Source organism: Pygoscelis adeliae, unplaced genomic scaffold, assembly GCF_000699105.1.
Source record: "Pygoscelis adeliae isolate BGI_AS28 unplaced genomic scaffold, ASM69910v1 Scaffold71, whole genome shotgun sequence".
Lineage (NCBI taxonomy): Eukaryota > Metazoa > Chordata > Aves > Sphenisciformes > Spheniscidae > Pygoscelis > Pygoscelis adeliae.
Genome location: NW_008824356.1, coordinates 2,807,601 through 2,820,057, shown reverse-complemented (window position 1 = coordinate 2,820,057; position 12,457 = coordinate 2,807,601). Strand labels below are relative to the sequence as shown.

At 40.3% G+C, this 12,457-nt stretch overlaps 1 protein-coding gene across 1 annotated transcript in view; it reads right to left on the bottom strand.

Moving 5' to 3' along the window:
* Nucleotides 1-4,493: 4,493 nt before the first annotated feature.
* The window catches only part of KIAA0391 (KIAA0391 ortholog), a 60,107-nt gene continuing 52,143 nt past the window's right edge, over nt 4,494-12,457 (bottom strand). Inside the window, exons 6-8 of the mRNA XM_009319369.1 lie at nt 8,335-8,483; nt 6,638-6,833; nt 4,494-4,903 (exon numbers count right to left, since the gene is read on the bottom strand). Of these exons, the coding sequence (XP_009317644.1) occupies nt 4,775-4,903; nt 6,638-6,833; nt 8,335-8,483 (474 nt within the window). The 3' untranslated portion in view covers nt 4,494-4,774. The remainder of the gene's footprint in view (nt 4,904-6,637; nt 6,834-8,334; nt 8,484-12,457) is intronic.

Below are 12,457 nucleotides of genomic sequence, written 5' to 3'. Positions count from 1 at the left end.
CGCAGCTGCGGGCTGTCATGTCGCGACATGTCACCCGCGTCCTGAGCGAAATGCGGTCTTTTCAGCACGGCAGCTATAACGCGTTTAACCCGTGGGGCTGACAGCCCGCCCCCTGCGGCTGCGTGGCGAAAAGGCGGGTGGAAGCCGGGGGTGAGGCAGTCGGGCCCGCGGCTGGCGGGGGAGGTCGGGAAGCGGCGGACTGTCAGGCTGATCAAAAGGTTTCTGATTCATGGAAAACCTCGAACGTGCTCGACGTGCATTAGAGAGGACGCACGGAAATGCCAGAAAACTGGAGAAAAGTATCGTCATGAGCTGTGCAGGCAGCCAGGGAAACAAAAACCCTCTTAATTTTCTAAAGGAAACATGTCCATGTGTTCTCTCCAGTGAGTGTAATTGTAAAGCGAAGAAGTACACTAACCTCAAAAAAGATGTTTAGGATACTCATAATGAGCAATTGTTGCTGCAGCTGCATTGTAATGTGATGTTTAAAAGACTTACTTAACATTTTATCAGTGTCCAGTACAAAGGGAAATTCCCCAAATTTAAAGTCATGAATACATGCTCTTTTTGCCTTTCAGCATCTCGGATTTCCCCTACTCGTTGTGGGAAGGCTTTTTTTTAAAGTCGGTCATTAAAAAGAGTTGGAAAAGCTGTGTTCTGGTATCCACACCTCTATTTTAAAAGATTATTAGATGAGCTTGCTCTTCGTTGAAATGGCAGATTACAGGTGCATTTTGTGTATGCCATACATTAAAAGACTGCTTTCTTGAATTTTTCAATGTACTTGCTTAGTAATACTGTGGGAGAATGAAATGTCTCGCCGTGTATTGCAAGAGACAGAGTTTGTCCCCTTCATTAGGGAAGCACTTTGTGGGCGGACATGAAATGTTTAAAGCTGTGATGCAAGCACTGGAACACAGAGAACATGAAAACGTAAGAACGTCTCTGCTGGGTCAGACACAGAGCCTGTCTAGCCCCATGCCCTGTCTCCAGCTGCGGCCAAAAGTGGGTGCCCAAGGAAAAGCATTACGACTACAGAGGGCCTTTAATGATACACTCCCTGAATCCTCTCCCAGCCTCCAACCGTCTGGAGGGACTTCCCAAGGCAGAGATAGTGTCTGGTTATTTAACAACCCTCGCTGGTCTCCCCTTGAACTTAGTGAACTTCTTGCATCCATGACATGCCGTGGCAGAGTTGCTCGGCGTAACGGCGCGTTGTGTGGTTTCATCTTCTATCTGAACCTTCTATCTGCCAGCACCATTTGGTGCAGCTTTTGCACTGGAAGAGAGTGCAAGCAATCGATCCCTGTGCATCCCCTCCACAACATTCGTGATTCTTGCGACCTCTGTGTCTCTTAGGACCTGTTTCTCCAGGGTGAGGACTCCTACCCTCACGGTCCTTCACATACAAAGCTCTTCCATTCTATAACACTGGAGTTTAATGTCAGATTCTTTTTCAAGGGAATGGGAAAATGGAAGTAATTACCAAGTATTCAGCCAGATTGCCAAAAAGTAACTGAGAAAATACTTAAGTGTTTGGAATCAAAGATTCAATATTTGACTTAGGCCAAGGGAGGAGTAATAGTTGCTCAATACCATGCACACGATGGCGTGGAAGTCATGCTACTTCCAGGATATAGTTTCCAGAAGTTTTCTCCATCTATGTAGCAATTTTGTCAGTTTCCAAAATACGGTTTTGTTTCAGAAGAGCGATCACGTATTTTTGGTTTAGTGTTCATCACATCTGATCAACCTATATGAGAGTCAACGTCTGTGTTGCAGGATCCTGAGGAAGACTGTTCTCGCTGACATGTTGTTAACATAGTAAACAGTAAGTGGGTGAGTTCGGAGATGAAGCTATTCACAAAATAGCTATAGCGCAGGCTGGATCACTTCAGTCTTCCTCAGGTTCATGTTGCCAACGCGTCTCCGTGGCACGTGGCAGGCTAAGCTAGGCGTTGGGTCCTTCCGATTCCTGTTCTCCTCACTCAGTGTGCTAGCGAAGGGCAGTCAGTGTCATTTGCAGTGGTTTCGGGGGTACCCGTTGCTGCAACGTTTGGAGGACTTGCCTTTCTGGCATTCAGCGTGGACCCATCAATCTAATAAACTACTACCATACAGGCATTAAAAATCCTTGGATTTTTGCTGTACTACTGTATAAGCAGTAGTAGATGTCAAGAAGATCTGCTGGTAGCTGTCAGTAAGCTTTGGTTTGGCTCTTGGGTTTATTGCCAATGAAACCCCCCAGAATTCCCTTTACATACTCACAAGCAAATCCTCATATTCATTGTTACCTCTAAATTCCCTGTTTCAGTAATCTGAAATTGGAAGACTTACAGCAACACAAAAGGCATGTTATTTCACAAGTATCTTAAATAAAATGCAAATAATTAACCTCAGATAGAACAGAGCCTCTGGAGACCGTGTACATCTATATGAACAGGTGGTTGGCAATTGAAAAAGTCTGTAGGTTGATCACTAATGTTTCCTCTCTGGTTTGAGAGAGAGGAAGCCATTAATTCCCTATAACGGTCTACAGTAAAGTGTATTAGCAGCAAACATAAGGGAAAATAAAAGCCACTATTCTCACACTAATGTTGGGACATCTTCCTGTTGTAAATTCCAGATTCTGTTCCATCTTCCCCTAAATACACTACGAATGTGTATTGAGGAAGTGTTACTATTTAGAAGGTATTATGGTATCTCTGTAAGAACAGTTTTTGAGATGAAACCCAAGTGATTGATTAGGGACACGTCTGTCCTCAGTCAAAAGGAAGTACAGGATGCATTTATTCCAGTTAGATGTTGATATTATGCATGTCTGTTAATGACCAGGGTGAGGTAAAATACTAACTTCAATGGATGAACATGTCTGGCAATGAAATGGATGACCTGAAGGTGCAGTTTCTGGTCAGCTAAAGCTGATAAGGCAGAGCTGCAGGGGCCCACCTTCTGCAGCCTGACATTTCAGCCCCCCTCCCACACAGGTACCAGTACTTGTGCAATGGTGCTAGTTCCATACGACGACGCCCATTTTGACCTAGCCAAAACAAATTTTTAAAGGGTTTGCATTCAGCTGACTCATCTCTGAATTGCTTAGGACTGCATGACCACCAGAGCTAATACCAAACTGGGACCAGCACTGATTCACATCACCTTATGCTGTTGTGGAACTTCATACAGAGGGTAAGTAACCCTCATACAGAGCAACGGTTGCTTACTAAGCAGTCCTGTACAGGAGAAGACACTTACTTTAGCAAAGCAGTGTTTGCATTTTCAAGGAGATGTGGCAGTTCTCTGACTTACAGAATTGTAAAAACAATCTTCTGACAAATTAGAAGTAAATTGGTTTGAGGAGCGAGAGGACAAGATCCAATCTCTCTGCTTTCCCTGGCAGACTCCAGAAAGCAGGTGACGTATAGGAGCTGGCATGTTCTGTCAGAAAATGGGTCTGCGATGAATGCTACCAACAACGTGATGAATTTAAAACCAAGGTTCTAGGTTACCTTAAGAGGTATCCAGCTCCTCGACACTTTCTGCACAGTACCTGAAGGACATGACTGCATGCAAGTCACATCTGCTGGTTTACAAACCAGGAGCAGAAAAAGTGTCAGCATAGCTCTCTGATGTGAAAAAAAAAAAAAAAAAATAGCAGGGAACATGCTTGAACGCTAAGAGACTCAAGGGAGCTTGTCATGGGACACTGCAAAAGCTCAGAACTGCAAATACTATACAAAAAGAGCTGTATGATTCAGCTCAGTTTCAAACAGAGGATTTTTCAGTGTGCAAGACAGACGTGACAAAAACATGATCTTTCATCTGAGGTTAATGTGGCATTTCCATGGTTTTTTTGGGAGAAAAGTTTGCATTGAAGTGGTTAAGTGCAATAAATGAAGACACTTACCATACAAACACTTATAAATAATAACTTAGAACACTTTTCCTGTAATGTACACCATTTTTCTTGCTTTATTTATAACTTGGGATAGGTTTTATAAAAAATACCTGTACAAAATTCAGTTTTGTCCTATTACTGCTTGTAAGAATTTCTAGTTATGATCATTTTTTATTTAGAAATTCATGCATTTCCATAAGCAAACTATTCCAGTGACATGAAGTCCTGTCAGAAGCAGCAAATTTAAGAGTGTGAAAGAGCCACACGATATCCCACTGGTTGTTTCCTAGTTCTTCCAATCAAAATCTTAATAGATGTTGCTACAACAAATCTTTTGCATTCTATGTGATCAAATGAATTCTAGTTAAGTGTGAGGAAGTATTAGGGCTATGTGTGTCTGGCAAATGGTAAACATACCATTTGGCCCTGTTAGCTCCATTTATTGGCTGTAGACACTGTGCGACGAGGTCAGCCGTGCCCATTTTGAAGGTATTTTGGAAGTTCTCCTTAATGTCTTTGAAGTACAGAGTTTATGAATTTCAGTGTAGATGAAAAGCTTGAGCAAGAAAAAAGATGAAAAAAATACAACCTGAAATTCCAAGAGGGAAAAACAAGTTTTAATTCAAATCACGTTGAGAGGCTACAGAAATCGCCTGTAAAGATGGAAATAATGGACCTAATTCATCCCTGCTGGACCGCCATTGATGTTAACTGATTTACTGCAGGAATGATTTTGACAAAATGCAGTTACTGAATTTTCTTTAGTTATAGGCCTCACACATTAATCCCATAATTGTACTGCTGAGTTCTCCTAGTCAGCAACAGTGATTAAAAAACCAAACAAACAAGCAGCTTCAGCTTGTGCAATTACATTCTTCATCATTTCTGTTGAATGCAGAGCCATCTTCTTGGTACTCGATAGGAATATTTTTCCTCAAAAGTGTCTTTATAGGGGATATGCCACGTATCGCCTGTAGTCTGTACCACGCAGTCATAACAGAAAGCAGGCTGTTGGATAAAGACAGATAAAAACATTTTTTTAGACTTCACACAATATATTACTAAAATACCAGTTATAGGAGTTATAACTTCCAACACTTACCTTAGAAATCTCCATAGATTCATCTCTGTAACAACTCTCATTTATTTCCTTACACCAAACAAATTCTAAATTTTAGTACTGGAGGAAAAACTAAAACATCTTTTAGTATTTTGTGGTCTAGGAGTCATTATAAATGGTTAAAATTCTGTCTTCAATCTCCACCAGATAATAATGATTTGAACATAATGCATTCAATTTCTAGAAATAGCAAAATGATTGTTTTTCTGTTCAGTTAAATGAAATCATATGGGAATTAACTCAGGATGTGGAGTTTATAGGCTTGAACTGATAGGATTTAATGACATTAATGACATCTTGTGTTTGTTCTTCCAGTGTACCTCCTGACAGAACTGACTTGCTCTGTGCTGAGGAGGATGTAAGAAAAGGGTTTATCACTAACACTTTCAAGAGCGTCTAGTTGAACAAATATAATAAACTATTTTTGTGGTCTATTATGTTACAGGTATACTAACTCAACACATATATAACAATATATAACACAAATACAAAAGAAACATTACTGGGTGGCAATTATGGTTCTCAGAACACACTATCACTCTGTATGTATCGTCTTGGAAGTCTACTTTCCCGTGACAGCTTCCAGAATGACCTAGAAAACAGCTATGACTGGGAATATCAATCATCCAAATCACCTGTCTGGGAATTAAGATGTGAAAATTACTAGCCCTTTTGTACAAAAGAAAGAAACAAGGTGTAGCTAAAGCTGCGTTAGTCTGGTAACCCTACACTCAGTATTTCGTTCCATAAAAAGAAATGTATATATGGCAACACTGAATGAAAGGCTGTCGTTCTTATAAGCCTGTATCTCTAAGGTGTGTTTGTAATGATGAATATTATTTTACAATTTTAACCAGAGCAGCAAGAAAATGAATCTGCATAGGTGCAGTATTCCTTTAAGTAGGCAATAACAATGCAGACAAACCAGATAACAAAAAACTGCATGATACGGAATGTCACGTGATGAATTTTTCCCTAGAAAACTCTTAAAACAGCTGCACTCCTGTTGATGTACTGTTCATGGCTCACAAGGATGCACGTCTCTCCTAGACAGTAACAGTAGTATTCTGCTATAAGATGATACTGTGCTCGGAAGACTGTAATTTCTGCAGCTGAATACTGACTATAAACCTGACTGTTCTGGGCTTTCCTTCATGAAACTTTATACACATGTTAGGCTAATATTACAGTGAATACCGAAATACCTGTATTTTCCTCCTTCTTTAAAATAAGATGAAAGAAATTCTATTGTACAACTAGAAGCATGATATTTTATAATAGTAGAGAATATAATAGAATGATATTTTATAATAGAGGAGAATAAAGTATTTCAAAGTTTAAAATAAATGAAAAAATATTGGCAATTATGTTTTACACCAACGGAAACAAACATGCATTTACATTTTAAACATTTAGGCAGCATTTCTTGTCTTTTTGACAGTTTTCATGTTTGTGGCATGCTTTGAGAATACAGTGAATTTTCAGTAAGCAGGAGAGTTCTGAGCCTATTGGTACAAATCAATTTCTTAGACTCCAACAAGAATCTTTTTGCTTCCAGAGTTTGAAATTCTATCTTTAATGAATATGCTCTTTGTGGTTTCTGATTGCAGCAGAAAACTTACCAAAAAATTTATATGCTTTCCTTCTACAGAAGGGGAAAACACTATTTGGTGTCCACGCTGCCACTTACGGAACAGATGACGCGTCAGACTGTCGGCAAGACAAGCCTTGTGATCCCGGAGGAAGTCTCTAGTAACAAACTTGCAATGCTTGCCTGATCGAAGAGTGGCATATAACAAGAAGGCATCATCTTCAGAGCTTAACAAAACAAATGGAAAAGACAGATGTCATTCACAAGGCAGTAAGTGGTTGCAGGAAATGAATCAAATGCTGATCTGAGATTTATCCATCAGCAACGCTGAAAAGTCCCATCATTACTCTAGTTCCCTGGTAAAATAAAGAACTTCTGCTTACCACAGGGCACCAAAAGTTAGAATGCAATAAAAATTAATTGCACGCCACACAGAGCATTCTTCCTTCCTATCACAATCTGGTAATACAACAATATAATCTTTTGCCACATAACAGTGCTATGTGGAACAGAACTGCTAAAACTCGTAACGGTACCCCCAAAACTTTGTTGGAATACAATCAATCATCACAACTGATAATAATGTAGGCAACAGCACAAATCCGTGATTCTTTGTTTTTACATGGGTAAATATACTTCCAAAAGGTACTGTGATTATTTGGAAAATGTATTCAACATTAGCTGCTATTAAACTGAAACAATTTTAGGGAAAAATCTCTAAAAATACATTTATAGTGGGCATGAGATACCCTATACCTGGAGAAGCTGAGCAGAACTTTGCTTGAAACCACTTTTTGATTGCTGTGGGTTACTGTAATAGTAAGTGACAAGACACGAGATTAGTGAGGATTTCCAACCTGGGGTAACAGAGTCCCCTTTGCTGGTGCTCAGATAGCAGGAAAGCAAGCAATGTGATTCAACAGCAAAGAGAACAAGAGCCAGAACTGGAGAGGGGATGAAGGAGAACAGATCTGAAAGGAGGAGGCAGACAGAAGAGACTTGGACTGGCTGTTGCGACAAGGAACTTGGTCAGAAGTTCTGGGAACTGGGATCAGAGAAGAAACGGCAGAGACAGGTGAAGGATCAACAGTGCCCAACTCAGATGGAGACTAGGCGGAGCTGGAACCGAGGGAAAACTGAGACTCATTATATAAGGAAAGCAGAGCAAGGAGAGGGGACACTGAGGTGGAGGCAAGTACCTAGTTTAGAGACAAGGACAGGCTTGACTGTGCAAGAGCAAGGGGGTCGCGCTTCTTAAATTAGAGAGGCAGAGGGTCCCACTCACAGAAATACTCTCTTCTGGGAGCAGCAAGGAAGTCAGCACTCCAGACTCTCCACGCTCCTGGGCTATCAAGCAACACTGGCCAGGCACGAACTTCATCTCCCCCCATGCAGGGCTAACACAGCAGACCACAACTGTACGCTGATGCTATCAGGTGTTCAGTAAGTTCAGGCCACTGTGGTCTTGGCAGTGGTTTTAACAGTTATAAATCCTAATAAACCATACAGATGTCAACATGATTCTAAGTGATGAAATTCTTTATAATGCAACTTTTAATATGTTTTGATTTTTGAAGCAATTATAGCAAGGGATATGTTTCTCTTTCACACACACAGAGCTGGAGGTACTAGTAATGGTACTAAAAACTACAGCAGTTTATACTGATCTAAAATGCATATAAATCAGGTGTTGATCTCCATTACGTTTAGCCATTTTCTTAAACTTACATATTTTCAGCAAAGAAGAAGTCTGCCTTATTCTGCATCTCCTTCATAATCCCTCTTTTCCAATTTGAAGAGTTAATCAGCATGTGTTTGCGGCCCAGCACAAGCAACCGGGCATTCTCTTTTGCCAGGCAGTTGACAGCATCAAATAGCTGCAGAAAAGAAAGCAAAACCAGAGATTTTCTTAGCTGTAAAAACAGAGTGACAGGAAACACTTTCACATTTGTGTCTCAACTAGTGGGACTTCTAGCATACCCTGATTTCCCACAGTTCTTAACTGCAATACGAATTAAGCAGATAACTAATTTAACTCCCTAATGACAAAGAAAAAAAAATTAATTCTAGGAAGCTGCTCTCAAACACACAGAAAATACATTGCTATTATAAACCTCTCCCAGGTCTTGCAGCTTGAATGACATGAATGAACTCAGGAAGAGTTGTATGGAGATTTCAGAAATTCAGAGTCAGCTGAGGGAACTGAATCACATTGGGATTTAAGTAATACTTCTGGAAATGATTCAGCACTGAAGCCTTTGTTGGTGTTAGAGGAGGACCGAGCCCTGAACCATACTGCTTTTCCAGCCCCCCCTATTGTCGACATTGGAGAACTACATGTGATCTGGGCTGCCCTATGCGGAAGAGAAGCAAGCAGCAGTAAAAGGAAATCTGTGACCTCAGGATTAAGGGTTTATGAAAGCCACATCCAGACTAGCCTCGTACTTATGAACCAGCATCCTGAGATGGCAAATTCACTGCTACGCCAGCTTCTGTTCAGAGGGACTTTTCACCAGCCTTTTAGGGCTGTGCCTGTTCAGCAATAAATGCTTCTCAGGACAGGCACTTGCGCCTGTGGCTTTCCCTCCCTGCTTCACGCAAACAGAGCTCATGGAGGGCAACGGTTCTGGCTTTCGGCATCCAGTTTATTACTGTGGACTGCTCACAAAGCAATGGCATTTCAATTCTGCCCAGAAAGAAAGAACAACTGTTTCTTGAGACTGAAGCATCACGTTTGAAGGCCGAGGACAGTATACTCAACCTCCATGGAAAAGTGTTTCCTTATTTTTACCTGCATTTGCTGCCACTATTTGTCAATATACAATCTCCTGATTTTTCTCTAATCACTCTTCCTGCTTTTCTAGCTATTCCCTCTTCCCTGTTATCTCTTCTCCCTGCAATACCTCCAATTGCCTTTCTCCTTCTCTTGCTCTTTCCCCTCCTTTCCCTCCTATTTGTGATCCTTATCATTATTTGGTATCATTATCTTTTGTTTCAAGGGCTAGAAAGAATTGTTCTTCTAACTCTTGGGTACAATTTTACAATGCATTTAGTTTGATCTACCTGCAACTAGCAGTGGAAAGGGGTAGTCCCACTCAATCCTCTCTCGAGCTGCACATTCCCACTACTCCTGTTGCATCAGATCTAACAATGTCACAACTACCCACGAGCTCACTGATCCAACAAAAGAAATTTTTTTGCAGGGTTGAGCTTGCAGCCACACAACAGATACACCTGAGTCAAAGGCGATGACTGATGGGAACACATCGCTGGAGGTGGTGAGGACAGGAAGCGTGGGGCTGCCCCTCCCAGCAAAGGACCTGCAGGTGGATCAAATTAAGTATGCCATGAATCTGGATCTGAGGATCTGAGAGAGGAGGCCAGAAGATTTTCTATGTTAACTTTAACTGTTGACCTATAAGGTGGCTTTACCAACATTGACTCTGAGGGACTGAAGGCTCTGTTTTCATGGAGACATAGGTTCTCGGTGCTAATGCAAAGCACAAGAGCCTAACAGTACCTATCGGAACTGGCTTCCTGCTTTCAGGAGATTATGCTGGACATCAGCTATTTCTCTGCATGCATACAATCTACTTTTCCCTGGTTAAAAGAAACGGGACGTAATGTGAGCAGGAAAAGGCCAAATGCAGTAATTTCTGCCTATAAAACAGCAGGTAAAAATAAAAATGGCATTCTCTCCATTGCATGCCCTGAATCTTTGGACATACATTTCATAATTCTTACTGGAACACGGATTTGAAAGATACAAACAAAAGCCACCATTTTTATGTTACTGGAAAGCTTTCAAAGTAACTATATTAAGTAATAACATATCTTTTCATCTATGTCACATAATTTATTTGATTGTTAAATTATGCGGTTATTAAAAATTGAAAAACTAAGTTTGGTTTTTCAATATTGACATTTCTTTTTGGAATGTCTCATCTGGGCAGTAAAAACTGGGTCATCAATTTTACTTGTTTACAGTCACTTTTTTTTTCTGGTTCTCATGCATTGGCCCAGTCCTGCAAGTTTGTTAAGCTTGAGTTCATTAAACTTAGTAAAACTTAGGAATGTACCTACTACATTCATACACATTTTCACGTAGAGACGTCAACAGTGAAGAAATATCAACCATAAGCAACCCCTTATAAATTCCAAATGAAAATACTTTCTCTTCTTGCCTAATGTTTTGCTACGTTAAGGGAAGGTTAACAGAAAGTCATGTGGGAAAAAAAGTTCAAAAATTTTTCAAAGAATACTCCAGAAACTGATTCCACAGAGTCTAAAATAAAAAACTTGACAGCAAGAGCAGCCTGATGGGACAACAGAAGAAGCAACTCCTAAAAGCAGACTGTGAGTCAAAAAGCGTCTCAGGAACACAGCTGCACTAGTGGTACTGCAAAGAACTGCCAGTATTTGAACTGCTGGAGTTTACCCCCAATAAAGAAAGGAAACACCTTTTAATTACAGTTATGGTTCAACACAAAGGCAGCTGGATTTCCAGATATAGATTGGTTAATTGGGGCTATTCCCAATTTTGTAAAAAAACTTAACTGGCTCAGATCAGGCTCCCGTAAGTCTGTCTTTCTGGAGGTTGTAACTAGTGTCACTTTGTACCTGTTAGTCATATGGACTTTCTTCTCCTACATATTATTAGCATATGAGGTTCTCTAGTATGAAGTGCTTCTGGGAGAAAATTGAGGGGTTGGTAAACATTAGCTACAGTTTTGCAATGGAAAAACTCAAAGCAGGTTTAAATCGTAATAAAATGAACGGGAATCACTATTAAAAAAATTAGAAACTCCTGCTTGCATAACAGCACACTGTCTCTCCTCTACTAACGACAAAGATTAACCTTTACTTACAGAACTAAAACACAGAAGATAGAAATTATTTTTGCTTTCACAAGATAAAAATAATTTTGTTCTGCACACTCCCTTGCTGATGCAACTTCACTAAAGAGCATTTTCTCTCATTTTAGGCTTGGGCACTTTACAGGGGTGGTCTACAGGGAGTCACAGAACTTACGTGGGGGGTTTCCTAAGTGTGTCTACTCCCACGCCTGGCTGCTTCTCAAGAAAGGAAGACATGAGACACGCAGTTAACACTTGTTTTAGTCATAGAGGAAACTGAACATAATACTGTTAACAAAAAACCAGCAGTAGTGATCCCTCACTTAAAAAGACACCAGTAATTTATTAAACTAGTATTTCCAAAAGTTATCTAAAAATTACCTGCCACTACACAATGCAAATATGCTACATGCAATAAGCTCTATGTAGATGCACCCTTTGAACGTTCCCACATTATTTAGGCAGCAAACATCAGATGCTCAGCTGGATAATCTGTTCAAAAGGCAATCTGTATAAAACATTAAAAAATATACAACACACACATTCCCTGTGCTGTTCATTTTCTTGAGATGAGGATTACAAAATTAATGAAAGAATGACCTTTTATGAATATTAGTAGCTTTCAAATTTGGACAGCAGAGAATATAAAAAAAACATTTTCCCTGAAAACAGGAATTATAAGATGCCATTTTGCACAGAAGGGAAAATAAGCATGGTTAGTTAGACTGGCTGCTTCAATGCATATGACAAGATGTGGCTGAGGCAGAGTAGCAAGAAGTTGTGAATCACTGCTGTTCTGCACAAATCACTGGCCACACAAGAAGGCACTAGAAGTACTACTGGGTTATAGAATAGAATAGAATAGAATCATTAAAGGTTGGAAGAGACCTCCAAGATCATCGAGTCCAACCATCAACCCAACAACTCCATGCCCACTAAACCATGTCCCTAAGCGCCTCATCTACCCGTCTTTTAAATACTTCCAGGGATGGTGA